The 27,594-nt window shown below is 39.7% G+C and overlaps 2 protein-coding genes across 2 annotated transcripts; both read right to left on the minus strand.

Annotated features, from left to right (window-relative positions):
- Positions 1–239: 239 nt before the first annotated feature.
- Positions 240–11,776, minus strand: LOC119721849 (coiled-coil domain-containing protein 77-like; the record flags this gene model as incomplete). Its single annotated transcript, XM_038191794.1, has 4 exons — positions 240–2,588; positions 3,561–3,713; positions 7,104–7,323; positions 11,592–11,776. Coding segments are annotated over 4 exons (705 nt in total), but the record flags the coding sequence as incomplete, so codon positions are not given.
- A 982-nt stretch (positions 11,777–12,758) lies between these two features.
- Positions 12,759–27,073, minus strand: LOC119721848 (coiled-coil domain-containing protein 77-like; the record flags this gene model as incomplete). The annotated part of the gene is made up of 4 exons (XM_038191793.1): positions 26,922–27,073; positions 24,070–24,233; positions 17,571–17,692; positions 12,759–12,850 (listed from the first exon to the last, which is right to left on the minus strand). Coding segments are annotated over exons 1-4 (384 nt in total), but the record flags the coding sequence as incomplete, so codon positions are not given.
- Positions 27,074–27,594: the final 521 nt, after the last annotated feature.

The following is a 27,594-nucleotide window of genomic DNA, read 5'->3' on the forward strand; positions in this document are numbered from 1 at the left end:
AGCAGATCCAAGGAAAAATTGCATGCCTGATGGCAACAACAGTGTTATTATCCCATAATGGGCCACACTGCACCACACAACGCAAGACGCTTGCTGCACGTACGTATGTGGTAGATGAAAGCTGAAACGTGACGACAGCGTGCACGTAACTGTGCATGAAGTGTGCTGGAAGATGAATTGTTAAACCCACTCACACTCATGGAACACACAAAATAAAGCGCTTGAATGCCAATCACAAATTTGTTCTGAAAGCTTGCATAGATCCTTTTAATATTCTACATTTAATTCCAAAATCCTTCACCATAAAAATAAAGTCCTTAAAATAGCCAACTTATTTTAAAAAGTATTTCACTGCAAAAATTCCAAAAGATATTAACAGTTGCATAAAATAATCTCTCTGTTCAATCCTTACTGCCAAGCATATCAATAGGGCTCACTCAATGACGGTCATCTCTTGATTGCTTATTTTACGCAATCAAGCACGCATTGCGCAGTGTTAAAAATGTTCCAAACACACGCGCTTCTTGCTTGAAATGTGTTTGAAATACGACACAGCCGATGTGCGTTATTCAGTTGATGCTCAAAATGTTGATGCATGTGGCTGGTCTGTAGGAAATGACGTCATTTGAATGAGACCTATTGATATTGGACACCAATATAAGATTGTATGGTAGAATACATGTGACTTCATTGCATACACTACTTTGTACATCTCTCCTACATTAGAACAACATGCAGGACATGACCCCAATACATGTACTTTTTGTGCATAGTTAATTGGAATAACAAGCTTGACACAAATGTTTGGAACAACAAATGGGTATTGAAGGACAACTTGCAAACTAGATGGTGAGAAGAGGGCACTATTTACCATTCTGAAATGAACAGGACTGTTCATGTAGTCATCGAGGACAAAACGTGGACATCTGCGTTTCTGCTGTCAGAATAGCAGATTGAGTATTTTTTGAATGGTTCATTTTGTTCTGCTTTCCCGCCTTTGTGCTACCATAAATGCAGAATTTACTGTTTAATAAAATCCACTGTAGTGCTTTTATGCTACCTGAAATGCAGATTTTGCTTTTCCTCCCTTGCTGGAGGGAGAAAAAGTGGACATCTGCTTTTCTCTTGTTCAAAAATCAGATCAAACCGTTTCTGACGTTTCCATTTCCTGCTTTTGTGCTACCCAAAATGTATATTTTTGTTTTTTGCTTTTCTCATTTCTTAGAACCAGAAAAGCAAAACGAACCTTTGGTAACTACCATTTGTATTCTGCTTTTGGTTAAAAGGAAAATGAAACGGTGCTTCTGAGAAAAATAAGCACCGTTTCATTTTTCTTTGAGTGTAGGTTAACAGGGTTTTTTAGGCGTTCCCCCTTAAAGAGCTTCCACATCACAAAGTTACAAAATGAAAAATGTATTGTCGGAAAATGGCCATACTTCTGTTATCTGCTCTTCTGACAGCAGAAAAGCGATGTCCACTTTGTGTCCTCCTTGGGCCTTACCATAGTGTACCCAAAGTATCGCATTTGAGAAGTCTTTGCTGTGCGCAGTAAACCCATATGTGAGCTGCACAAGCATTACTTCAATAACATCTGAACATACTGGCATGCAATTTCAGTAGTTATTGCCTCCATTTTAAACAGATTCAATTTCAAAACATTGACTATTTTGGCAGTATACATTGCCCCCACAATATAATGGAGCCTTTTCATGTCAAGGTTCCTGTGAGATAACAAATACAACAAACTCTCTCCAGTTTTAAGTAACCAAAGTAACTGTACATGTGGGCATTGTTATGTTAGTACTGTTACTATTCTACGCAGAACAACCGGCCATTCGTACTAAAGTGACAAAGTGACATCAGTTCTCACGTAGCACATGAACAAAAAGGAGCCTTTTTCTCTAAATGTTTGAAATCGTTCACAAGAACAGCGAATACAGCAGCTGAACTATCAGCATGCTAGCATCGGTGGATTTATAGGATCTCCTCCAACTGTTTCTAATCTTAAGTTGTCAGACAAGTCAATTATTAATAACATCAGACATACATGCACTGTTCTTGTGAATATCAGATTTTTGACCCAGGGTGGCAAAAAGGTTCACTTTTTCTATTCACTTGGCACAATAAAATGTTTATGCATAGGCCTTGGTGGGAAAGACAATAGCAACGAAGTCCTATGTCCAATTTGATTGAAAGTTTGATAAGGTTTCCCTGTATTCTCAAGATGTACAGTATCCACTCAGCTATAACTTCAACAGGTAAGTTGTTATGGATCTAACTTAAGATTTGGAGCAATTTTGTTTTTGCTTCAAAAAAAAAAAACCCAAAAGGCACAAATATCACAAGATCCTATGCATCTTCAAACAGAGAATGAGGCTTCCCAAAGTTATAAGTCATTTGATCAAATGTGGAGACACAGTGAGGGGTGATTGTGTGTATTACTAGAGATTCCTGAGGTCTGTTTCCACGCCATAGATCAGAGCCTTGAGTTGATGTAGCTCACTCTGCATCTTCTTTGATCTCTTAGCTGTCTGATGAATATTATGCAGCATGAACATATCACCATCTTCCCCAACACCCACTGTCACCTGTTCAGCATGGCAACAAAACAAGAAGGGTTTACATTACAAAGCACTGACAATGATCCAGGGCTAGGGATGTAGTTGATTCCATTCACAAGTCCACCACAAGTCCAGACACAAGTAATTCGTGAGTCCATCACAAGTCCAGGCACAAGATACACTGGATGCCTTTGTCAAAGCTCATTTGAATAGCTTGTGAGTTAAATTGGTGTTGGAGGACTTGTGGTGGACTTGCAGGGACTAGTGATGGACTCGACTACATCCCTGCAATGATGTCCTTGCAATCTTGATTTCAGTGACAACATCATTATGGACTAAGATGACATAACATCTCACTAACAGAATCTGCTTCTTGATTTAGTCAAGAGCACGTTTCATGGAATGCACCATTTTACTTTATATAATCGACATACAGATCGTTGTCATTTGATTGGTGGAACTCACATCATGTGGCATTCGTTATTGCTCCCATTCACGCCGGGGCTCAAAAAGTCCCATTCGCCTATGGGGAATGGGAAATACTATTGAACAGTTAGGATCATTCTTGTTCCATGACGCAGTTGTATGCAAATGCATGCTGGTGTGCGCGTTTAGCATTGCACGTAGCCAGCGTTGGGTTCAAACATTTTCGTGAAGGGGTGGTTTGGAAGAGAAAAATACATTTTCAACCAATTTTATATTGAAATAAAAGTTCAAATATCAAATGACAAGGATCTATGTGTCAGTTATATAAAACAAATATAAAAGTTCGACATGTTTTTGTACATGGTGGAAGTGTGGCCTTTATTTATGGAGGTAGTCCAGTAAAATGGCCACATATGGGGCTAAGCATGACCCAGCCTTTGGGGTACTTGTTCGCAGTGTCCGCACCACGATCTGCATGAACTGCACTATAGCTGACCAACATAGGAAAGTAGAAAACAGCAACGGACAAATGCAAACTAACAACATGACTGACATGAACAGACAATACTCCACCTTGTAGAGTTGCTTCTCAACATCCTTGAGTTGGTTTCTCAAGATTCGGGTATCATTCTTGAAACCTTCTATCTCCAGATTCCGTCGCTTCTCCATGGCCTCATACCGCTGGTTCATCAGGTGTAAACGCTTAGCAAGCTTTTCCGTCTTATCCTGTGGATAAATAACCACAAGAATGAATGGTACTAGAAACAGGTTTCGGCAATAGATCAGAAATGGCTTAAACTTTGCATGAGCAGTTGGTACTGTTTGAATATCAGAGTTTATTTTGTTCACTTTTCGATAGCAATCAGAACAATCCACTGAAGGGAATTTGAAGTCGGAATTCTATTTTTGATACATTTTGGTACCAACAAAATAGGATTACATAATAATCCTGTTTTAATCCTAAAAATGTGATAAATAGTGATATGACAGTATTCTACCAATACACACACACAAATATGTACTCATGCCATCAGTTTCTGTCATGAGAAAGTATAGGTCATGAAAAACTGACTGGACCTTTTTTTTTACGTTTTGCGTAATTTGTTTCGCTTCAGTGACTTCTAATATTTCAGCCTTCGAAAATGTCCTTCCGTTACCGAAAAAATACATATTTTTAATTTATTTTCAAAACTTGCAGTATGAATGCAATGAAAGTTATTGTGCAAAGCAAGTTTAGGTAGGCCTTCAATATGACATTATAACTGACACTGCTGTACGTATCGTTTTTTAATTACAATTAATTAAATCCCGTCCTTCCGTTACCAAATTGGTAACGGAAGGACGGTAACGGAAGGACAAATGTTATTTTTATCAAATGTAACGACATTTGTGCTCATGTTTGAAAAATGAAAATCACTGCAACTACATGCATGTATAATGCGCATTGAAAGGACATTCATGTGACCCACCTTCACAAAGCTGGTATGAGCAGGGCAAGGTGTTCATTACAAAGGATGGCACAGGCATATGTATAACATGTACATGTACAATGTACATGTATGACAATGTACCGGTACTCATACATGTATGGAGTTGTTGCAGAAAATCAAATCATTAAGTTGCTGCTATCACCATTCATGGACAATAGAGAAAGATACAATTTCTGTGAAGCCATTCCAGAAGCAAATTAAGTAAAAAATGAGATGGCAGAAAGTACCAGTGCTATTGGGCACTTTCATACAATTTACATGTGTAAGACATGTGAGGTGCAATTTTTGACAAATTAAGTTAACAACTTCAGGCTGGATGTTTATAAGATAATTATTGTTAATACTCTAAATCATTAAAATTTGATTTCAAACACTGAATTTAGAGTTCAATTAAAAGCAACACCTAAAACATTTTTTAAAGCACAATGATTCTGAAGCCATCAGTTCTACCTGTAGATGTTTTTAATGTACATGTAAGCTGGTCGCCCCTGCCCCCCCCCCCCCCACCCTTTAGGTAAACCACTGAACCTACTGGTGTTATTATTAAAAGTTGTTGGTGAACATGTAACCAATATACTCAAGTGCTCAAATACTGTGTATTTAAAACTTTTAAGGATTAAGGTGATGGGTTTGAAGTCCATTTCTGTAGTTGTCTTGTGTTCGTGAATTATGTGTTTTTGGTTGTTTTCATTTTTCATTTGTTATCATTAATTAGCAGGCTTCTATCTTTATCTCAATAGTTTCTTGGGTATAATTATTTATGCCAGGTCTGCATATTGTTGATTTCACATTCAGTTACACATTTCAGCAATTTATTTCACTTGTATAATTAGTGTAAATTCACATTTTATTCATGCTATAATTGAGTAAACCTTTTGTCCTTCCGTTACCGTCCTTCCGCTACCAAATTATAATCCACTTAAGACATTGTAATTATATCACCGAAACACTTAAAGTCAAATGAAAGGTGGTATAGTATAGATAAAGCCGCAGGGATTCCATTTCCTACCTTTGAAATATAATTGCCCCATAAAATTCACAGAGTTTATGCAAAACGCGTGTAAGTTGGAAAACCCTCGTCCGTTTTACCGTCCTTCCGTTACCGACCTCATTAATATTCATAATTCATTAACGAGAGGTATGCATGCCCCCCAAAAGTGTGGAAATTGAAGGTAGCATTATAGCAATACCATTGTGACATTTGCTTGCTGTAACTAATAACAGTGGCTGTGATAGGCACATTTGAAATTTTGTTTAATGAGCGAAAACGTCCTTCCGTTACCGTGGAATTGCCCAAAAGCAGTAAAAAATTCTGAGCTCTCCATAGGTTTGTGCACAAAAATGGACGCACCCAGCAGTGTACATTCTGTACAGTAAGTTAAGTCTCTAGTCATTTTAAGCTACAGTCCATCATTTGCAGCTATCCAAAAAGTAACTGATGTAATTATCGTTGAAAAACATACTTGGTTGGTTGACAGTACTAAATTCTCTCTGAAATTATTCTTTCTGACATGCTGTCGTTTTGAAGAAATCAACAAAAGAAGGTCTTCAGACGCATCGTTGGAAATTTCTGTTAGTAGTTCGCTTTTTTATTTGGCGAAGCACGCACAAGCGTTGACACGATGCAAACGTGCGCGCAGTTGCCTTAATTCATCGTATCAGTGCATGACACCGCGTAGCTGCAATCGGCTCAATGAGAATGTGTCTCAATTCAGGCCCAATTCAAAACATGATTCAGCAACATGATTCAGCAACTTTTATTTGAAATCGAGATCCGCAGGCCCGGTTCTGTGTTTTTTTTGTCCCGTTCTGTTCACAAACTCATCTATGTTTCAAGTCACAGACCATACAGGGATGAAACTGGCCTATGGGGAAAAAATCTGAAAATAGGCCGGCCAAAATTCTGTGTCCGAAATCTGGGCTGCGCCGCAAGTACACATACGTACTATATGTACAATAAACTTCGTGTTCAATTTCTGGACATCGCCTCCTTTTTTTCTTTTACATGTACATGTAGATCCAAATGAAATTTTACGATGTGAAAAATGTTCAGTGTTTCCATAAGATTAAAAAGCCCGAATTAGGGTTGGAGTTTCTGACTCGTAATTAAAGAAATTCACATCTTACTTGAGACACGGAGAAAGTCAAGGAAAAAGTCCAAGACAACAAGTCCACTAACGCATGGTAGGTGGAACTGGAAAAAGTTTGGCATTAGGCCTGCCGTCTTTTTCGTACAACAACTGCCGGTGAAATTTGTCTTCTATGCTCTCCTCGCCTTCCTCAAGATTTTGCATGGAAGAGATCGTCAGACTAAAACCACCACGTTGCAATCATTCAGTATCATTTGTACAACACTGAATAAAGTAGATCTGCCAAAGTCCAAAATGCTCCTTATGTGCGATTACCCCAATAGTTTGATTGCAGCTTTTGAGGGGGCCATTCAGTTGTGACTTTGTAACAAGATTCTTTTGTTTTGCTAACTTTTGAAAAAAAAATGATTTCTGAATGGAAAAGTTAGTTCTTTTTTTAAAGCAATTCAAACGAATTTGCTTGAAAATGATCATTATTGTATTGTATTTAACTTGAAATGATTTCTTTGTGCAGGAAGCTTCTCTATAATGCCCACCTCAATTTCCAAGTTCTGTGTTTGTCTCTCTTCCAGTGCATGATCTGAGATGACTAAGACGTCATCTTTGGAGACATCTAGTTGTTCCTTACATCGATCCAGCTCCTGTAGTAGACGGTCCTTCTCTGCCATCCAGACTCGCTCCTGAGATCGTCCTTCATACTTCAGCTCTAGATAGTCCTTAGTGCTGTCATACAACATCTGCTGTGTACGATGTAACCTATTAACAGAAGAATGTCCATGACAAGTGATGTATGATGGTTGAACAAGGTAGCTGAATAAAGGATACACATTCTACTTTTGTTTAAAGAACGGTAAGTGTCTTATTAGTCATTCATAAGATTTCATTTCATTTTGCGTCGGGGTGATGTAAATCAAATTAGGTTTTGCCCTTCACCGACATATAAACACTGTATACTCTCTGTGTTACCTCCCGAGTGAAAGTTGAAAAAAATCACTCCGGTCAAACCCATGACCCTCCTGCTTTCTAGTGCAGATGTCTTACCACTTGACCACCGAGCTAACGGGATCAGTTGGCTGGTTCGAATCTGATGTACATAGCAGCGGGTACTACATTAACTATTCATAAGATGGTAAGACATCTGCAATAGAAAGCAGGAGGTCGTGGGTTCGAGTCCCACCGGAGTGATTTTTTTCCAACTTTCACTCGGGAGGAAACACACTGAGAATACAGTGTTTATACATCGGTGATGGACAAAACCTAATTTGGTTTTATTAGTCAATTGACTCATGTAATTTCAGCAAGCACACACTGCATATGCCTCCATGTTATTTTGGCAAGATGTGTTGCCAATATACTAGTGTGGAAAGACTGTGGTTTCTAAAATAACTAAGATCAAAGTGCTTTACATTATTATTACCCCTGATCATTGGGCCAATGAAACATTGCAAATACAATCTCAGCTTCCTGTGGAATATGGATTTTTATTCACGAGGAAGTCATTTTAGTCATGTTCCCTGACAGTATTTTATAAACTATTGAATAGGATGGTGCCAGACTATTTTTGCATTCTAGCCTCACTTTCAATTTTTATTTTAAATGTGGCTTAAAAACATTAGGGTATGTTTAACAACAAATTTAAATTTTCATTAAAGCAGACTGGTATTAATTTGTAATTAATTTTATGTCACTGCTTTAATTTCTCTTTGCAAGTTCCAAATATGAAGATTTTACCTCGCTTTCAATTTAATATAGTCGACTCCTGAATAAAGCCCATACAGCTCGGTGTAGTCATTTCGACGCAAGGTAGCTAAAATCAATCACAATTGCGATCTCTGTTCTCACAGGTACCCATTTACTCCTGGGTGGGGCGAAGCAATGAGTGACAAAGTGTCTTGCCAAAGGGAACATGCACCATAACCCCAGGCTGGACTCGAACCCACAACCTGTAGAATTACCCGCAGACAACGAGTTCAATGCTCCAGACCATGAGGCCAGGGCACTCCACATATTTAGAAATGTTTTGCCAATTCATGCAACAACACAAACACCAGGTAATATAATCTATTTGAAACCCCTGCCCGTTGTCCAAACTGCACACATGTGCATTTATCTTTATTGGTACCTTCAAGGATGTAACTGGGGTCCAAGTTGCTGGAGGGCCCTAAAGGGACCTCAGTTTCTAGTAGGAGGCAGTCTTTGAGCAGAGGGGTCCATGCCCCTCATCCTCCTCCCCTATCATTAGCTATGCCACTGGGCACCTTTGTCAAGTTCATTTAAGATTATAAGGAATCAATGAAGGGAGTTCCTACTTTTCATTGAGGGAGTGAATCTTGGAGCGATCTCTCTCAATCACAGTCTGCATCTCTTCCATCCTGACCCTACGATCCTCCAGCAAGGCTTCCGTCTGCTCTCTAGATAGCTCAGCTTGTTCCTTCATCTGAGATTGTAGAGCTTCAATCTGTAGCAACAGACTCTCTGGCTCTGCCTGCTGCTGGTCTGAATCAGGATGGACAGCTTTGGGCTGGGCGCTGTTGGACTGAAATGAGGATTGGAAAATATTGATGGATGGTAACAGGATCAACCTGCTGGTACAGACTCGGACAAAAGAAACCACCCTTTTGGAGATGATCTGATCAATTATCGTGATTGAAGCAACTTTACTGGGATAACGTATGTAACTAAACTCACTTCTCAGGGGAGTAACTACAGGTAATTTCATCAGCTGATCAAGGAATTATCAACACACCTACCAAAAGCTGCAACAGATATATATATTTACTATTAATACTATGAAAGTAAGTAAAGTCTGTCATTAGCCAATACATCTCCGGTTTCAAAGGCATGAAACGACCGAGGATATTTTTTTATCCCCCCTGGATAGGATGCCAGTCCATTGCAGGTTACTTCCCAGCTAATATCGGTACCTATTTATACTCCTGGGTGGAGAGAGGCAAGTGGGGGTGAAGTGGCTTGCCCAAGGACACACATATAACCGGCAACTAGATTCGGACCCCTGACCCTCTGATCATGAGTCACAAACCTTAACCATATTAATGCTTAAAAAAAACTTAAAATCCCATAGACCTTATAAATAGTTAATGCGATGCCCGCTGCCATGTACCAATACATCAGATTCGAGCCAGCCAACCGATCCCATTAGCTCAGTGGTCAAGTGGTAAAACATCTGCACTAGAAAGCAGGAGGTTGTGGGTTCGAGTCCCAACCGAGTGATTTTTTCCAACTTTTACTCAGGAGGTAACACACTGAGTATTCAGTGTTTATACATCAATGAAGGGCAAAACCTGATTTGACATACATTGTATTAATACTATGATCCACTAGTTTATCTGACCAACAAATACTAAAAATGGGCCTGATATGGTTGGTATGAGATCTGAGGAGTGTTGGCTTTGCAATGTTTTATCAACCACCCTTTGCCTCAACCATACCGGTATGTAATCTCTACCTACCTTTTGTGTTAGCAGTAACTCTGTGTTGTGCATTCCTCCGTGTTCTGTTGTTCTGTGGTCTGCTTGGCACTTCGGCTTTTAAACCCAATATTTCACCCTCTGGAAAAAAAAAACCAGACATTGCTGGTCGGCCGACCAGCGTTGGAAAAATACCATTTTTTTTTAAAATGTCAGCACACCAGGAGCCACGATTTTACAGGATGCTTTAGGCTGTCATTCCCTAAAGTTGAAAAAAATCACTCCGGTCGAACCCATGACCTCCTGCTTTCTAGTGCAGATGTCTTACCACTTGACCACCGAGCTAACGGGATCAGTTGGCTGGTTCGAATCTGATGTACATAGCAGCGGGTACTACATTAACTATTCATAAGATGGTAAGACATCTGCAATAGAAAGCAGGAGGTCGTGGGTTCGAGTCCCACCGGAGTGATTTTTTTCCAACTTTCACTCGGGAGGAAACACACTGAGAATACAGTGTTTATACATCGGTGATGGACAAAACCTAATTTGGTTTTATTAGTCAATTGACTCATGTAATTTCAGCAAGCACACACTGCATATGCCTCCATGTTATTTTGGCAAGATGTGTTGCCAATATACTAGTGTGGAAAGACTGTGGTTTCTAAAATAACTAAGATCAAAGTGCTTTACATTATTATTACCCCTGATCATTGGGCCAATGAAACATTGCAAATACAATCTCAGCTTCCTGTGGAATATGGATTTTTATTCACGAGGAAGTCATTTTAGTCATGTTCCCTGACAGTATTTTATAAACTATTGAATAGGATGGTGCCAGACTATTTTTGCATTCTAGCCTCACTTTCAATTTTTATTTTAAATGTGGCTTAAAAACATTAGGGTATGTTTAACAACAAATTTAAATTTTCATTAAAGCAGACTGGTATTAATTTGTAATTAATTTTATGTCACTGCTTTAATTTCTCTTTGCAAGTTCCAAATATGAAGATTTTACCTCGCTTTCAATTTAATATAGTCGACTCCTGAATAAAGCCCATACAGCTCGGTGTAGTCATTTCGACGCAAGGTAGCTAAAATCAATCACAATTGCGATCTCTGTTCTCACAGGTACCCATTTACTCCTGGGTGGGGCGAAGCAATGAGTGACAAAGTGTCTTGCCAAAGGGAACATGCACCATAACCCCAGGCTGGACTCGAACCCACAACCTGTAGAATTACCCGCAGACAACGAGTTCAATGCTCCAGACCATGAGGCCAGGGCACTCCACATATTTAGAAATGTTTTGCCAATTCATGCAACAACACAAACACCAGGTAATATAATCTATTTGAAACCCCTGCCCGTTGTCCAAACTGCACACATGTGCATTTATCTTTATTGGTACCTTCAAGGATGTAACTGGGGTCCAAGTTGCTGGAGGGCCCTAAAGGGACCTCAGTTTCTAGTAGGAGGCAGTCTTTGAGCAGAGGGGTCCATGCCCCTCATCCTCCTCCCCTATCATTAGCTATGCCACTGGGCACCTTTGTCAAGTTCATTTAAGATTATAAGGAATCAATGAAGGGAGTTCCTACTTTTCATTGAGGGAGTGAATCTTGGAGCGATCTCTCTCAATCACAGTCTGCATCTCTTCCATCCTGACCCTACGATCCTCCAGCAAGGCTTCCGTCTGCTCTCTAGATAGCTCAGCTTGTTCCTTCATCTGAGATTGTAGAGCTTCAATCTGTAGCAACAGACTCTCTGGCTCTGCCTGCTGCTGGTCTGAATCAGGATGGACAGCTTTGGGCTGGGCGCTGTTGGACTGAAATGAGGATTGGAAAATATTGATGGATGGTAACAGGATCAACCTGCTGGTACAGACTCGGACAAAAGAAACCACCCTTTTGGAGATGATCTGATCAATTATCGTGATTGAAGCAACTTTACTGGGATAACGTATGTAACTAAACTCACTTCTCAGGGGAGTAACTACAGGTAATTTCATCAGCTGATCAAGGAATTATCAACACACCTACCAAAAGCTGCAACAGATATATATATTTACTATTAATACTATGAAAGTAAGTAAAGTCTGTCATTAGCCAATACATCTCCGGTTTCAAAGGCATGAAACGACCGAGGATATTTTTTTATCCCCCCTGGATAGGATGCCAGTCCATTGCAGGTTACTTCCCAGCTAATATCGGTACCTATTTATACTCCTGGGTGGAGAGAGGCAAGTGGGGGTGAAGTGGCTTGCCCAAGGACACACATATAACCGGCAACTAGATTCGGACCCCTGACCCTCTGATCATGAGTCACAAACCTTAACCATATTAATGCTTAAAAAAAATTAAAATCCCATAGACCTTATAAATAGTTAATGCGATGCCCGCTGCCATGTACCAATACATCAGATTCGAGCCAGCCAACCGATCCCATTAGCTCAGTGGTCAAGTGGTAAAACATCTGCACTAGAAAGCAGGAGGTTGTGGGTTCGAGTCCCAACCGAGTGATTTTTTCCAACTTTTACTCAGGAGGTAACACACTGAGTATTCAGTGTTTATACATCAATGAAGGGCAAAACCTGATTTGACATACATTGTATTAATACTATGATCCACTAGTTTATCTGACCAACAAATACTAAAAATGGGCCTGATATGGTTGGTATGAGATCTGAGGAGTGTTGGCTTTGCAATGTTTTATCAACCACCCTTTGCCTCAACCATACCGGTATGTAATCTCTACCTACCTTTTGTGTTAGCAGTAACTCTGTGTTGTGCATTCCTCCGTGTTCTGTTGTTCTGTGGTCTGCTTGGCACTTCGGCTTTTAAACCCAATATTTCACCCTCTGGAAAAAAAAAACCAGACATTGCTGGTCGGCCGACCAGCGTTGGAAAAATACCATTTTTTTTAAAAAATGTCAGCACACCAGGAGCCACGATTTTACAGGATGCTTTAGGCTGTCATTCCCTAAAGTTGAAAAAAATCACTCCGGTCGAACCCATGACCTCCTGCTTTCTAGTGCAGATGTCTTACCACTTGACCACCGAGCTAACGGGATCAGTTGGCTGGTTCGAATCTGATGTACATAGCAGCGGGTACTACATTAACTATTCATAAGATGGTAAGACATCTGCAATAGAAAGCAGGAGGTCGTGGGTTCGAGTCCCACCGGAGTGATTTTTTTCCAACTTTCACTCGGGAGGAAACACACTGAGAATACAGTGTTTATACATCGGTGATGGACAAAACCTAATTTGGTTTTATTAGTCAATTGACTCATGTAATTTCAGCAAGCACACACTGCATATGCCTCCATGTTATTTTGGCAAGATGTGTTGCCAATATACTAGTGTGGAAAGACTGTGGTTTCTAAAATAACTAAGATCAAAGTGCTTTACATTATTATTACCCCTGATCATTGGGCCAATGAAACATTGCAAATACAATCTCAGCTTCCTGTGGAATATGGATTTTTATTCACGAGGAAGTCATTTTAGTCATGTTCCCTGACAGTATTTTATAAACTATTGAATAGGATGGTGCCAGACTATTTTTGCATTCTAGCCTCACTTTCAATTTTTATTTTAAATGTGGCTTAAAAACATTAGGGTATGTTTAACAACAAATTTAAATTTTCATTAAAGCAGACTGGTATTAATTTGTAATTAATTTTATGTCACTGCTTTAATTTCTCTTTGCAAGTTCCAAATATGAAGATTTTACCTCGCTTTCAATTTAATATAGTCGACTCCTGAATAAAGCCCATACAGCTCGGTGTAGTCATTTCGACGCAAGGTAGCTAAAATCAATCACAATTGCGATCTCTGTTCTCACAGGTACCCATTTACTCCTGGGTGGGGCGAAGCAATGAGTGACAAAGTGTCTTGCCAAAGGGAACATGCACCATAACCCCAGGCTGGACTCGAACCCACAACCTGTAGAATTACCCACAGACAACGAGTTCAATGCTCCAGACCATGAGGCCAGGGCACTCCACATATTTAGAAATGTTTTGCCAATTCATGCAACAACACAAACACCAGGTAATATAATCTATTTGAAACCCCTGCCCGTTGTCCAAACTGCACACATGTGCATTTATCTTTATTGGTACCTTCAAGGATGTAACTGGGGTCCAAGTTGCTGGAGGGCCCTAAAGGGACCTCAGTTTCTAGTAGGAGGCAGTCTTTGAGCAGAGGGGTCCATGCCCCTCATCCTCCTCCCCTATCATTAGCTATGCCACTGGGCACCTTTGTCAAGTTCATTTAAGATTATAAGGAATCAATGAAGGGAGTTCCTACTTTTCATTGAGGGAGTGAATCTTGGAGCGATCTCTCTCAATCACAGTCTGCATCTCTTCCATCCTGACCCTACGATCCTCCAGCAAGGCTTCCGTCCGCTCTCTAGATAGCTCAGCTTGTTCCTTCATCTGAGATTGTAGAGCTTCAATCTGTAGCAACAGACTCTCTGGCTCTGCCTGCTGCTGGTCTGAATCAGGATAGACAGCTTTGGGCTGGGCGCTGTTGGACTGAAATGAGGATTGGAAAATATTGATGGATGGTAACAGGATCAACCTGCTGGTACAGACTCGGACAAAAGAAACCACCATTTTGGAGATGATCTGATCAATTATCGTGATTGAAGCAACTTTACTGGGATAACGTATGTAACTAATCTTGGAAAGTTCATGGTATGATGAGGCGGCTTTTTTGCCAAACTCACTTCTCAGGGGAGTAACTACAGGTAATTTCATCAGCTGATCAAGGAATTATCAACACACCTACCAAAAGCTGCAACAGATATATATATTTACTATTAATACTATGAAAGTAAGTAAAGTCTGTCATTAGCCAATACATCTCCGGTTTCAAAGGCATGAAACGACCGAGGATATTTTTTTATCCCCCCTGGATAGGATGCCAGTCCATTGCAGGTTACTTCCCAGCTAATATCGGTACCTATTTATACTCCTGGGTGGAGAGAGGCAAGTGGGGGTGAAGTGGCTTGCCCAAGGACACACATATAACCGGCAACTAGATTCGGACCCCTGACCCTCTGATCATGAGTCACAAACCTTAACCATATTAATGCTTAAAAAAAATTAAAATCCCATAGACCTTATAAATAGTTAATGCGATGCCCGCTGCCATGTACCAATACATCAGATTCGAGCCAGCCAACCGATCCCATTAGCTCAGTGGTCAAGTGGTAAAACATCTGCACTAGAAAGCAGGAGGTTGTGGGTTCGAGTCCCAACAGAGTGATTTTTTCCAACTTTTACTCAGGAGGTAACACACTGAGTATTCAGTGTTTATACATCAATGAAGGGCAAAACCTGATTTGACATACATTGTATTAATACTATGATCCACTAGTTTATCTGACCCACAAATACTAAAAATGGGCCTGATATGGTTGGTATGAGATCTGAGGAGTGTTGGCTTTGCAATGTTTTATCAACCACCCTTTGCCTCAACCATACCGGTATGTAATCTCTACCTACCTTTTGTGTTAGCAGTAACTCTGTGTTGTGCATTCCTCCGTGTTCTGTTGTTCTGTGGTCTGCTTGGCACTCTGGCTTTTAAACCCCAATATTTCACCCTCTGGAAAAAAAAACCAGACAGGCAAGTAAGAAGAAAACATGAGACGTCTTGGAAATTACAGGTTACACCTTCATATACCTTTGAAATCTGATGGACAGTGTGTGCAGATATATAATTGTTTGCCAGAATAAAATGCAATGTTCAAAGTTGGGTCAAAAGTCTTCTAATGCCCGACTGTAATTCATTGTAATAAACCAGTTCTGTATTTCAATGACCTGAGGTCATTTGGGATAACATTGCTGACACGATGTTAGGCGATGTTACGCGCACGACCACTCTGGTGGTAATTTACACACAAGCGTCGCGCACCCGCATTCATGCGCCTTTGATCGTTCTACTATCCCGAATGACCGGTGACCCATATCGTTGTGCACATAAGCAGTTGAAATACCGAACTGGCTTATCCATGGCATTCCTTGAGTTGTTTGCTTGTTTGGAAAAGGATGAGACATTTAGGACAACTTGAAGAACTGTTGACACTTAAAATACCCAATACAAGGGAACTTGACTAGGTTTACTCTTAATAATGTTTAAATGGGGGCAGTTCCGCAGTGTCAGACGTACATTTTGGGCAATTCAACAGTGTATGTAATTGTAGTTATAATCACGGGGTAGATTTTAATTCTGATAAAACATATCAGTTAGTCACTAGTTACTTTGATGAGTCAAAGAAGAAATTATTCATCCAACTTTGTTGCTGTAGTAGAAATTGGCTCAAAACACCGGACGTACTCAGACAAATCAATTTTTTGTATTGTCATCAATTGATTTTCCATTTACAAGTAACAGCCAAACTGTTGAACTTGTTAGGGAATGTACAACATTTGCTTTTGCTGCAATGTTCAAAATAAGTGCATCTGGGGGATTAGTGTGCTATAAAAAATATTGTTAAAGGGCATGTACAACATTTGCTTTTGCTGCAATAATCAGAAATAAATGGATTTGGAGGATTAGTATGTTTTAGCAAATATTGTTAAAATGACTTGTTTCACGTTTTGGGCTTGTAGATGTTGGAAAAACCAAGAAAACCATTCATGTTCTTGTAGTCTGGTTCACAGACCCCATTTAAGATGAAACGGAGAATTTATAGACTTTGGGGGATTGTAAGATCAGAGAGGCAGTCTAGTAGGCTTGTACCCCTTCAAAGGTGTGTAATCAATTGCACAGAAAACACAGAATAACTAATTATGAAAAATTAGGAGTAGTTTTAAAAAAAAAAACAGTTTTCTCCATTGCTGGTCGGCCGACCAGCGTTGGAAAAATACCATTTTTTTTTTTAAATGTCAGCACACCAGGAGCCACGATTTTACAGGATGCTTTAGGCTGTCATCCCCTAACAATCCACTAAGGTATTTAGTGATACTTTGTTCATATCGTTTTGTAATATTTGCCAATGTTGTATCTTCCCTTTAAACTGACCTATTTCACGTTTTGGGTTCGGAAATGCCAGAAAATCTAAGAAATCCAACCATGTTCTTGTGGTCTGGTGACATGAGACGTAAGATGAGACGTAGCACTTTGTACACTTTGAGGAAGTTAGGTCAGAGAATCAGTCTAGCAGGCTTGTACCCCTACACAGATGCGTAATTGATTGCAAAGAAAATGCGGAATGACTAAATATGAATTTTACAGGATGCTTTAGACTGTCATTCACTGACAGTCCAGTAATATATTTCGTCATAATTTGATCATTTCGTTTTTTGATGTTTGCAATGATGTTGTATCTTCCCTTTTAAATAAACTACATGTCAATAAAATACAGATAATATGCTTCAAATTGATATGTATATTTCTTTTGTGGCATTTTGGCCATTAAGAATTGTTGGCATTCAGGTTTATAATTCTGTAGAATTGCCCATGGATGGGCGAGGGAATTGATTAACAAATTTTGGCCAAGGACATTGACAAATATGAGTCTGCAGCCCCGTTGGTAGAGTTGCCAGTGCGGTGTTACACACTGACCTGCATGTGGATGTCTCTTTTGTGGGTGTTTCTGTGTGACAATTGCCCGCGTTGATGGTTCTTTGTGGAAGTATGTCACTTCAGGACCTGATGGGCTTGATAATGATAACAGATGCTGGATTCTGTCAAGTACAAATCAAATCATTGGAAAAGTTCAAGTTAGTACACCTTTGGTAAATCCAAACTAACAGGGTTTGTTTACTTCCATATCACATTATACGTGTAACTGATTGTACATGTGGGGTATTAAAGCAGCACCAACATTCATACATGTTCATGAATGCATCATCTCTAAACATACTTTTGCACTAGTGTGGAACAAATTGCAATTGCTTAGTCTAGACAAGGGTTGTGCAAAATATACCGAATATCCAAATATTTGATCATCCACCGAATATCCGAATAGCATTTTATCAAATTGAATTGTTTTTTTAATGTGAGCAATGACAAAAAACGTCCATGATGTGATTTTATGAGTTTAAGTTGAGAGATTTGATTTGTTTAGTCAAACGCCACACTTTACGCAGATGGTTTGAGAGTTTTCATGAGGAATGTAAGCCCTAATGTGGATCTTCAATATCTGCCAAATGCCAGGTTGTCAGCTAGCTCAAAATCTATATCGATACATTCCAAATTATTTCAATGTCATTGGATGATTTTTTTGTTCAAATTCAAGTTCCAATATTCAAAGACTAAATTATTGGAAAAATGCACAACATTAATAGAGACCTGTTTTGTGAAGCACACCTAGAGAGAACTTGAAGCTCTACCCAGCCCTGCAAACAATGACCTGTACTCTGCCCGCAAGGTTGTCAGTCCGTCATTGCCAATCAAAGAATCCTCCCCAACAGTCACCATCCATCTGCACAACATACAGATTACAGGTACAATGTATATATACATGTACATGGATTCAATTCAGCCTCAGGACAGGCAGTAGCACTGCTATTGTGACAAGGTTTTTGCAGTCGCTTTGCCAACCAACCTCTTTGTCGACAACCACTTCAACGATTTGCTACTTCACCGAATAACCACTTCGCCTACTTGCCACTCCGTCGAATTACCACTTCGCTGAATGACCACTTCGCCGAATTGCACGCAAACGCACGTACTAACAAGTTTGTTATGGTGTAAATCAAGGATTTTCTAATGTTTCTCTTCCCTTTCCTTTGTTTATACTCTGAACATTTTTGCATCTGCTCTCATTGGTTTAGTACACGTTTTCTAATCGAACTCGTCTTCCATTTACAATTCATTGATGACGTTGCATGTGTGTGTCCTTGATTTACACCATAAAGAAATGCCTACAGACACGTACATGTATGTATGGAGCCATAAAAATGAGCTACATGAAAAACTTGGGGTTGTTTTACCCCTTCCTATCCAAACCCATATGAGATTCAACTTTTTTCATTCTATAGTCAACTTGAAACAGTACTGAAGGGGATGAAGATTTAAAAAGAAAAAAAAAAAAAGTTTCTGAGAATTAACTGTGTGCGACCAAAAACATGGTCACCGTGTACGGACAGTCAATGATTAATATATTTTATAAATTCCACTTCTTCACTTTCAAAGTGAATTGAGAGGACAATGTCACATAAACCTAGTAAAAGAAGACACAACAAGTATGAAAACCACTTAATATTAAGTACCAGTCAGCTGTTATAATTACCATGAGTTTGTGCATGCGAGCATAATGTGTTAGCAAATACTTTCGGCGAAGTGGTAATTGGGCAAAGCAGTAATTTGGCTAAGTGGTAATTTGGCTGGTTTCGATCCAACTCGGACCCAAACCAAGTCGGACCCAAGCCAACTCGGACCCAGGCCAACTCGGACCCACTACCAACTCGGACCCACGCCAACTCAATCGGACCCACTACCAACTCGGATCCACAACCAACTCGGACCCACTACCAACTCGGACCCATGCATGACCAACTCGGACTCATCTTTTACAATCATTTGACAGCGTTTACAATTATTTGACAATTTCATAAAGTTTGTCCACTTATCATCTGTTAATACAGTGATGTTTTTAAGTATAAACAGTCACCATCCATCTGCACAACATACAGATTACAGGTACATGTACATGGATTCAATTCAGCCTCAGGACAGGCAGTAGCACTGCTATTGTGACAAGGTTTTTGCAGTCGCTTTGCCAACCAACCTCTTTGTCGACAACCACTTCAACGATTTGCTACTTCACCGAATAACCACTTCGCCTACTTGCCACTCCGTCGAATTACCACTTCGCTGAATGACCACTTCGCCGAATTGCACGCAAACGCACGTACTAACAAGTTTGTTATGGTGTAAATCAAGGATTTTCTAATGTTTCTCTTCCCTTTCCTTTGTTTATACTCTGAACATTTTTGCATCTGCTCTCATTGGTTTAGTACACGTTTTCTAATCAAACTCGTCTTCCATTTACAATTCACTGATGATGTTGCATGTGTGTGTCCTTGATTTACACCATAAAGAAATGCCTACAGACACGTACATGTATGTATGGAGCCATAAAAACGAGCTACATGAAAAACTTGGGGTTGTTTTACCCCTTCCTATCCAAACCCATATGAGATTCAACTTTTTTCATTCTATAGTCAACTTGAAACAGTACTGAAGGGGATGAAGATTTAAAAAGAAAAAAAAAAAGTTTCAGAATTAACTGTGTGCGACCAAAAACATGGTCACCGTGTACGGACAGTCAATGATTAATATATTTTATAAATTCCACTTCTGCACTTTCAAAGTGAATTGAGAGGACAATGTCACATAAACCTAGTAATAGAAGACACAACAAGTATGAAAACCACTTAATATTAAGTACCAGTCAGCTGTTATAATTACCATGAGTTTGTGCATGCGAGCATAATGTGTTAGCAAATACTTTCGGCGAAGTGGTAATTGGGCAAAGCAGTAATTTGGCTAAGTGGTAATTTGGCTGGTTTCGATCCAACTCGGACCCAAACCAAGTCGGACCCAAGCCAACTCGGACCCAGGCCAACTCGGACCCACTACCAACTCGGACCCACGCCAACTCAATCGGACCCACTACCAACTCGGATCCACAACCAACTCGGACCCACTACCAACTCAGACCCATGCATGACCAACTCGGACTTTTACAATTATTTGACAATTTCATAAAGTTTGTCCACTTATCATCTGTTAATACAGTGATGCTTTTAAGTATAAATTTTCATTGTAGTTGTCAGGTAAAATATCTGTATTGCAGCAGTTTGTCGTCGTAAAGCGCATTGAAATGCTTTTTTGAAATGCGCTTTAAAAGTGTAATTAATTATTTATTTTTATTATTTGTTTCCATTGAAACATATTGCGCTTTAACCAAAAGTAAAATTTAAAATTAAAGTTTAACCAATTATTCATTTTCATATTTGACATCGTTCACGCCATCTTGCTCAATTTAACAGCAATTCATTTCATTTTTAATTCAAACCACATAAATTCAAAACAGATCTTCATAGAAAAATAAAATTGGAAAGTATGACATTGAAACATAAACACTTTCAAACATGACACGATTAATTCAATAAATATAAGTAAACATTATAAGTCATTCAATAAAATAAATAAAGTATAAAACAAAGTCTATTCTAATTTCTACATGTACATTTGTATATGTATTTAACAAAAAAAACCACATAAACACCATTGCATACACTGCAAGAAAAACGAAGGTTCCATATTGAACAAAAAAGGTTAATCAAAAAAGTAAGTTACACAGATTCGTTAAAAAACCCACAAAACTCAAAGCCAGCATGTGAACTAAAAAAAAGATCAACTTATTAAATACCCTACAATTATGAAATGTCAATCATCAAAAAGGAGTATTGGAGCTCTGGGAAGATTATCCTTCAAGGCCTTACAGGTACATTAGCTGTCTGTATGTTCGACTATGATGTTCCATGGGGGAAAAAAGTTAATCAAAAAAGTATAAAAAGTTAAACAGATTCGTAAAAAAAAAAAAAAATTAAACAAACTAACAATTACATGAAATGAAAGGTCTACATGTATTTCAAATTAATAACTTCCTCACTGAACAACATTTTTGTGACATATTGAAATCCTTCATTGAGTGTGATTTAATTTGGTTTATATTATTTGCAGGGTTGTAGTTGAGACCGCATAGTCCGAGACCGAGACCGAGACCAGCCCCTTCAAGGCGGAGACCAATATGGTCCGAGACCGAGACCGAGACCAAGACCGCTGATAATAAATAACAATAGTCGAAATAAAAAAACAAGACACGTTATTATAGTTGAAACTTGTAACCTTTCTATTCACAAAGATTACAGACCAAAATTTTGACCAGTGGCAGTGTTGACAAATTGATACATGACACGTTACTTGAGCAAAAAGTAGTTATACTTAAGAAATATAATGGGCTGCACCCAATCTTGACAAAAGTAAAAGTTAAAGGTAGATGTTTCATCTGTTATAGGAACTCGGATCCTAAACTCCACAGTCACCCCTTGGTTTCAGCTATGACTTCTAACGGATATTTAAAGATGCAATTTTAATTTTACATTGTGCCTCTTTTTTTCCTTAAATAAATATAGGACTTAACTTCTAACAAGACTTGTGTACATGTACTTGATTTTAAAAAATGGGAGCTAGAAAATGTTGAATCAATTTTTAAATTTCTGTCATAGAATGTGGACTTGTACATGTAGACCCACAAGTTGTGAGGTGGTAGCCAGTATGTGCCAGATATGGATTTTTAATTTTTTTCTGAACGGGATTTTAATTTTTGAGGAATAATGGGGTACTTCAAACTGAGCAGCCAGAAAATGGGGTCTCATCATACACTCTCATGGCAACAGTGAGTGGTAACTGGTAAGAGTGTGTGAGTTCAATGCTGGAAAATCAGGTTGAAATATTTACTTTTTCTTCAAAATACTGTCCCAAATTAAAGAGATCATTGTGTGGGGTCGAAAATATATAACTAATTTGAAGCACCTCATTTATTATCAGAATACAAAATGCAAGTGATTACGCCCACAGGGGTGGGCTAAACTACACAATCCCCAAAAATGGTTGACCCTTATTGTATAAATTGTTAGAAGTTTATACTTTGCTTTATGTGCCCGACTCAACAGATAAATGCCGAACTTGTTCCAAATCGTTCAGTGACTGGAACTGCTGCAGCTTTACATGTACTTTGGAGACTTTCCAACGTGCTGTCAAGTCCAAACCGACCGCGATATATAACAAGCTTGATCTACGGGCTAGCAAATGTTTTAACTATTAATTGTACTGAACGAAGTAAACAAAAAGTAATCGATCAAGCTGTAAAAGCTACATATTGCCGGTCTCAACCCGAGACGAGCCAAAATATCGAGACCAAAGGGGACCTAGCCCCATAAATGTGGCCTATTTACTGGACTGCCTCCGTAAACATAGGCCACACATCCACATGTACAAAAATCTTGATTTTCACATTTAGGCTTAGTTTGTAGGTTTTTTTTGCTTTAGAAGCATACTCACCCTCTTTACAGGCTAATCAGAAAGTGCTGCCTTTTTCAGATGTCTAATTTTTGTGAAATTTCATTTTGAAATTTTGATACACAAACGTGTAAAAATGAATCTGGAAATTTCACGAAAAATATACATCTGAAAAAGGCAGCACTTTCTGATTAGCCTATAAAGAGGGTGAGTATACTTCTAAAGCAAAAAAACCCTACAAACTAAGCCTAAATGTGAAAATCAAAATTTGGCTCCGTCGACACGATTTTTGTACATGTGGATGTGTGGCCTATGTTTACGGAGGCAGTCCAGTAAATAGGCCACATTTATGGGGCTAAAGGGGACCAAGACCGAGACCAAGACCGAGACCACAGCTTCCGAGACCGAGACCAAGACCAGCAAAAAGTGGTCTCGAGACCGGTCTCGAGACCTACAACACTGATTATTTGGCACACACCCACAAAAAGCAGATGAAAAAGGAAAACATTGCACATATCCATTTCTTCATGTGAATGAGTAATAAGAGTGCAAAATCAATGTAGTATAATCAAACAACAAAACTAAAAGCCCCATTCTGACCAATATAATTACCGAATATCTTCACTATATAAGCACTATTAAGATGACCTACATGTATAAATATAATCTCTGAAACTAATGATTAAGTCATTGTTGGGTCTGAGTTGGTCGTGCTTGGGTCCGAGTTGGTAGTGGGTCCGAGTTGGTCTTGGGTCCGAGTTGGTAGTGGGTCCGAGTTGGTAGTGGGTCCGAGTTGGCGTGGGTCCGACTTGGCATGGGTCCGACTTGGTTTGGGTCCGAGTTGACCTGATGCCATTTGGCTAAGTGGTTATTCGGCGAAGTGGTAATTCAGCAAAGTGACCAACACCCGTGACAAGCTCAACACACTAATCCAGATCAGCTAATCACTATGATCCATGCAGTGCAGAACATTAGCTGAGAGCCTTAGTCAAGACTTAAAACATCTTCATCAGACAATCCCACGCACCTTTTTCTATCTTCCAGTTCTTGTATCTTCAGGCGGTCATTTTCAGCAAAGAGCCTTAAGACATGATCTCTCTCCTGGAAGAGATAAACCTGCATGTCACTCAGGGCCTTCTGGAGCTCAGCGATTTCTTCCTCACGTTGGCGTAACTCCCATTCAAGCTTATGCTAAACAACAAAGAAAGGGACAAGTATTGTTGTGCTACATGTGACTATGATTTGCAAGTTTATGAGTTGTTCCATTGGAGTAGTGGTAATTTGTACATGTACACACACTGACATAATAATAACCAGAGAAATTTGAAAAAAAAAACAGTATTGTGATTGAAAACATTGGACTATTATTCAAAGTGTTTATTTGAAATCTTATATTTCCCTTTACTTCCTTAATCCAATAACACTTTTACAAAAAGTAACAAATGATGTCACTGTAAAACCTGGTCTTGAAATTGGTTTAAAAAAACCCATTTTCTAACATCTAAGGGGAAAAGATACTATAAAGACCAGGGACAACATTACCCATGCAACTACATGTACGGGGTCTTGACTGATTGATAGATTGCTGTCGTCTTGGATATGTGTCAGAGCAAAACGGGGAATTTTTGTGGGTCATTTTTGGCAGAGTTGGGACAAACTTGACCTATTTAGTTTGTGTACATGTAGGTTACTCAGTATGTAAAGAATGTAAAGAAGCGGAGGCTGATTCCAGAAGTAATGTCATAGATAGAGGGCAGGCTTTTGATTTTTTAAGGGAAATTTGGGGGTAAAATGATGATGACAGAACGGCGACAACAAGCTTCCCAAAAATAAAGATGGCAATCACCACGCAATGTACCGTGCGATCATGTACCATGAGTCTGAGCATGCATGGCGCGCTGAATCGCAAGGCCCAAACAGCACAGTAAATTTTAGTCCAAAATTTGGGACTCTCAATACTGTGTATGAGAGTCCCAAAACTTAAGGTATCCATATCGTGCAAAAGTTTGTGCTGCATAATAAAACCAGTGTGAATCAAATTTGCAAGCTTCTTACTCACTACAGTTTCTTCAATAATCCCCCAAACTTCTGCCTCGCAAAGTTGCTGTTGTGAGCATTGCATCACCAAAAATTCAGCTTTTAATTCTAATTTTGCAGAGAGTTATCGAAATCCTAGCCCGACTGCGTCTGGCCGTACAGTACTATCGCAAGCTCTGTAGTACGGCCAGACGCCCAATGCTTCCACAGAGACTGAATTTTTTTGGCCGCTGATGTAGCGATTTTGCTACAGATTTCGATCAAGATTATCTTTTCATCCAGGACACAAATTCCAAAGTTAAGGTTCTTAGTCGTAGAGCAACTCATACCTTTTCGAAAAAACGTTCTTTTGTCTCAATATTTTCATCCATCTGGCCAAAAGCCGACTTTTCAGTCATCATCTTCCACAAACATCGTCCCGAAAATGCTCCCCCATGCGATTTCAAAATGGCGGCCGCGCTGTAATGTATGCATTATGCGAGCGCGCTTGGGCAAGATAATGAATATGCATTATTTAGTTCATGACCTCGTGTTTGTATGGCCAGCCGCGCCGAGTGTCCGACAAACGTCATAAACTATGATGCATATTCATTACCTTGCCCAAGCGCACTCGCATAATGCATACATTACAGCGCGGCCGCCATTTTGAAATCGCAAGGGGGAGCATTTTCGGGACGATATTTGTGGAAGATGACTGAAAAGTCGGCTTTTGGCCAGATGGATGAAAATATTGAGACAAAAGAACGTTTTTTCGAAAAGGTATGAGTTGCTCTACGACTAAGAACCTTAACTTTGGAAATTTGTGTCCTGGATGAAAAGATAATCTCGATCGAAATCTGTAGCAAAATCGCTACATCAGCGGCCAAAAAAATTCAGCCTCTGTGGAAGCATTGGGCGTCTGGCCGTACTACAGAGCTTGCGATAGTACTGTACGGCAAGACGCAGTCGGGCTATCGAAATCCATACGTGAGACATCACGTTGATGTGTACTGCAATGCATTGTGCAAAAAGACTCCTCAGCTATAACATTATTATCGTGTAGATAAAACAGCGCCCTCTTGTTGATCTGAGTGAATGCAAAATGTTTCATTTTTTAACAGAGGGCGCTATGTTCATTTGGCCATCGAATAAAAAACAAGTTAGCTGCAAGGCTCTACATACACCGGGGGTCAGACAAGACGACCGTTGAGACAACTCGACTCGGGACAAGTCACCCGTTGAGACAACTCGACCGTTGAGACAACTCGACCGTATGTGCGATAAATGGAAAGACAAGTCGACCGTTGAGACAAGTCGCCTCGCATGTTTTTGGGCCTAGTTTAGGGGATAGTACCGGGGATTTTGACGGCGGCTGATCGCCGTTTGGGAGTTATGACACATAATAGAGCAGAGCCGATATAGCACAGCATGATTGTCCTTGCACATCGTTCGAATTTGCCGGGCCTGTGCGCGCATCTCCGGTCAACCGCGTGGCCGTACCGTGCACGTGCCGTGCACGTTAGCTGTCTCAACGGTCGAGTTGTCCCGAGTCGAGTTGTCTCAACAGCCGACTTGTCCCGAGTCGAGTTGTCTCAACGGTCGACTTGTCTGACATTCCATACACCTACCCAGAATACATTGGGAATCAAACACACATTTCCAGAGCATGGGGATTGACGTTGATGCATGGTTTTTGAACTGCCAAAAACTTGCCTTAAAATTGGATTTAAGGTCTCAAATTTCGCAGGTGACATGCTTGCAACTATATCATTTTAATGTATGTGTTGTGTGGGCATTAATTAGCCTGCCTAATGGTGAGTAAAAAAACGTCAGTAGTAATTTTGCACGTTTTTATGCACTCACGGTCATGACGGTCCCAGTCTGAGTAAATTTGTGAGTAGCCTACCAAAAAGTACCAAATACATTCATTCAAATATGACTGTCTACCCAAAAGTCGGCACAATTGCAGAATACCCCGCCACTCGATCTATCCACCTCGTAGCCGGCTACGAGGTCACGGCTGATTGACCTCAATAAACATTCTCAGCGCTACTTGTATGTACTATGCCGAGTATGCGTCATGCTCCAGGGCGGAGTCCATTGCACTCCCACTTTGTGACCGCGTAGCCACCAACAGGGTAGTTGGTTTGGACTTAGAATTTTTTCAGCAACTCCCATTCCTTTTGTGTTGCTTCGTTCTCAAGCATATTCAAGGGGACTCCCACTCCGTAGCCTCGTAGCCGCCAACAGGGTGGTTGGTTTGGACTTAGAATTTTGTTCAGCAACTCTCATTCATTTTGTGTTGCTTCATTCTCAAATAATGGACCCCCACTCAGGGTAATCCTTACTTTTAGGACACCTCTATTTTTTACGAGTTCTGTTCAAAACTGACTTTTGCAGATGTCTGTCCAGTACCAAAGTGACTTTTGCAGGCTAAAGCAGTCTTTAGAAGTCAAGAAGGTGTCATTGCCAATTGTTCAGATGTGCCAAGAAGTATCAGAATGTCAATTTTGAGTGTCATTTAGTCAACTGTTTT

This window comes from Patiria miniata, unplaced genomic scaffold (assembly GCF_015706575.1).
Source record: "Patiria miniata isolate m_02_andy unplaced genomic scaffold, ASM1570657v1 HiC_scaffold_14, whole genome shotgun sequence".
Lineage (NCBI taxonomy): Eukaryota > Metazoa > Echinodermata > Asteroidea > Valvatida > Asterinidae > Patiria > Patiria miniata.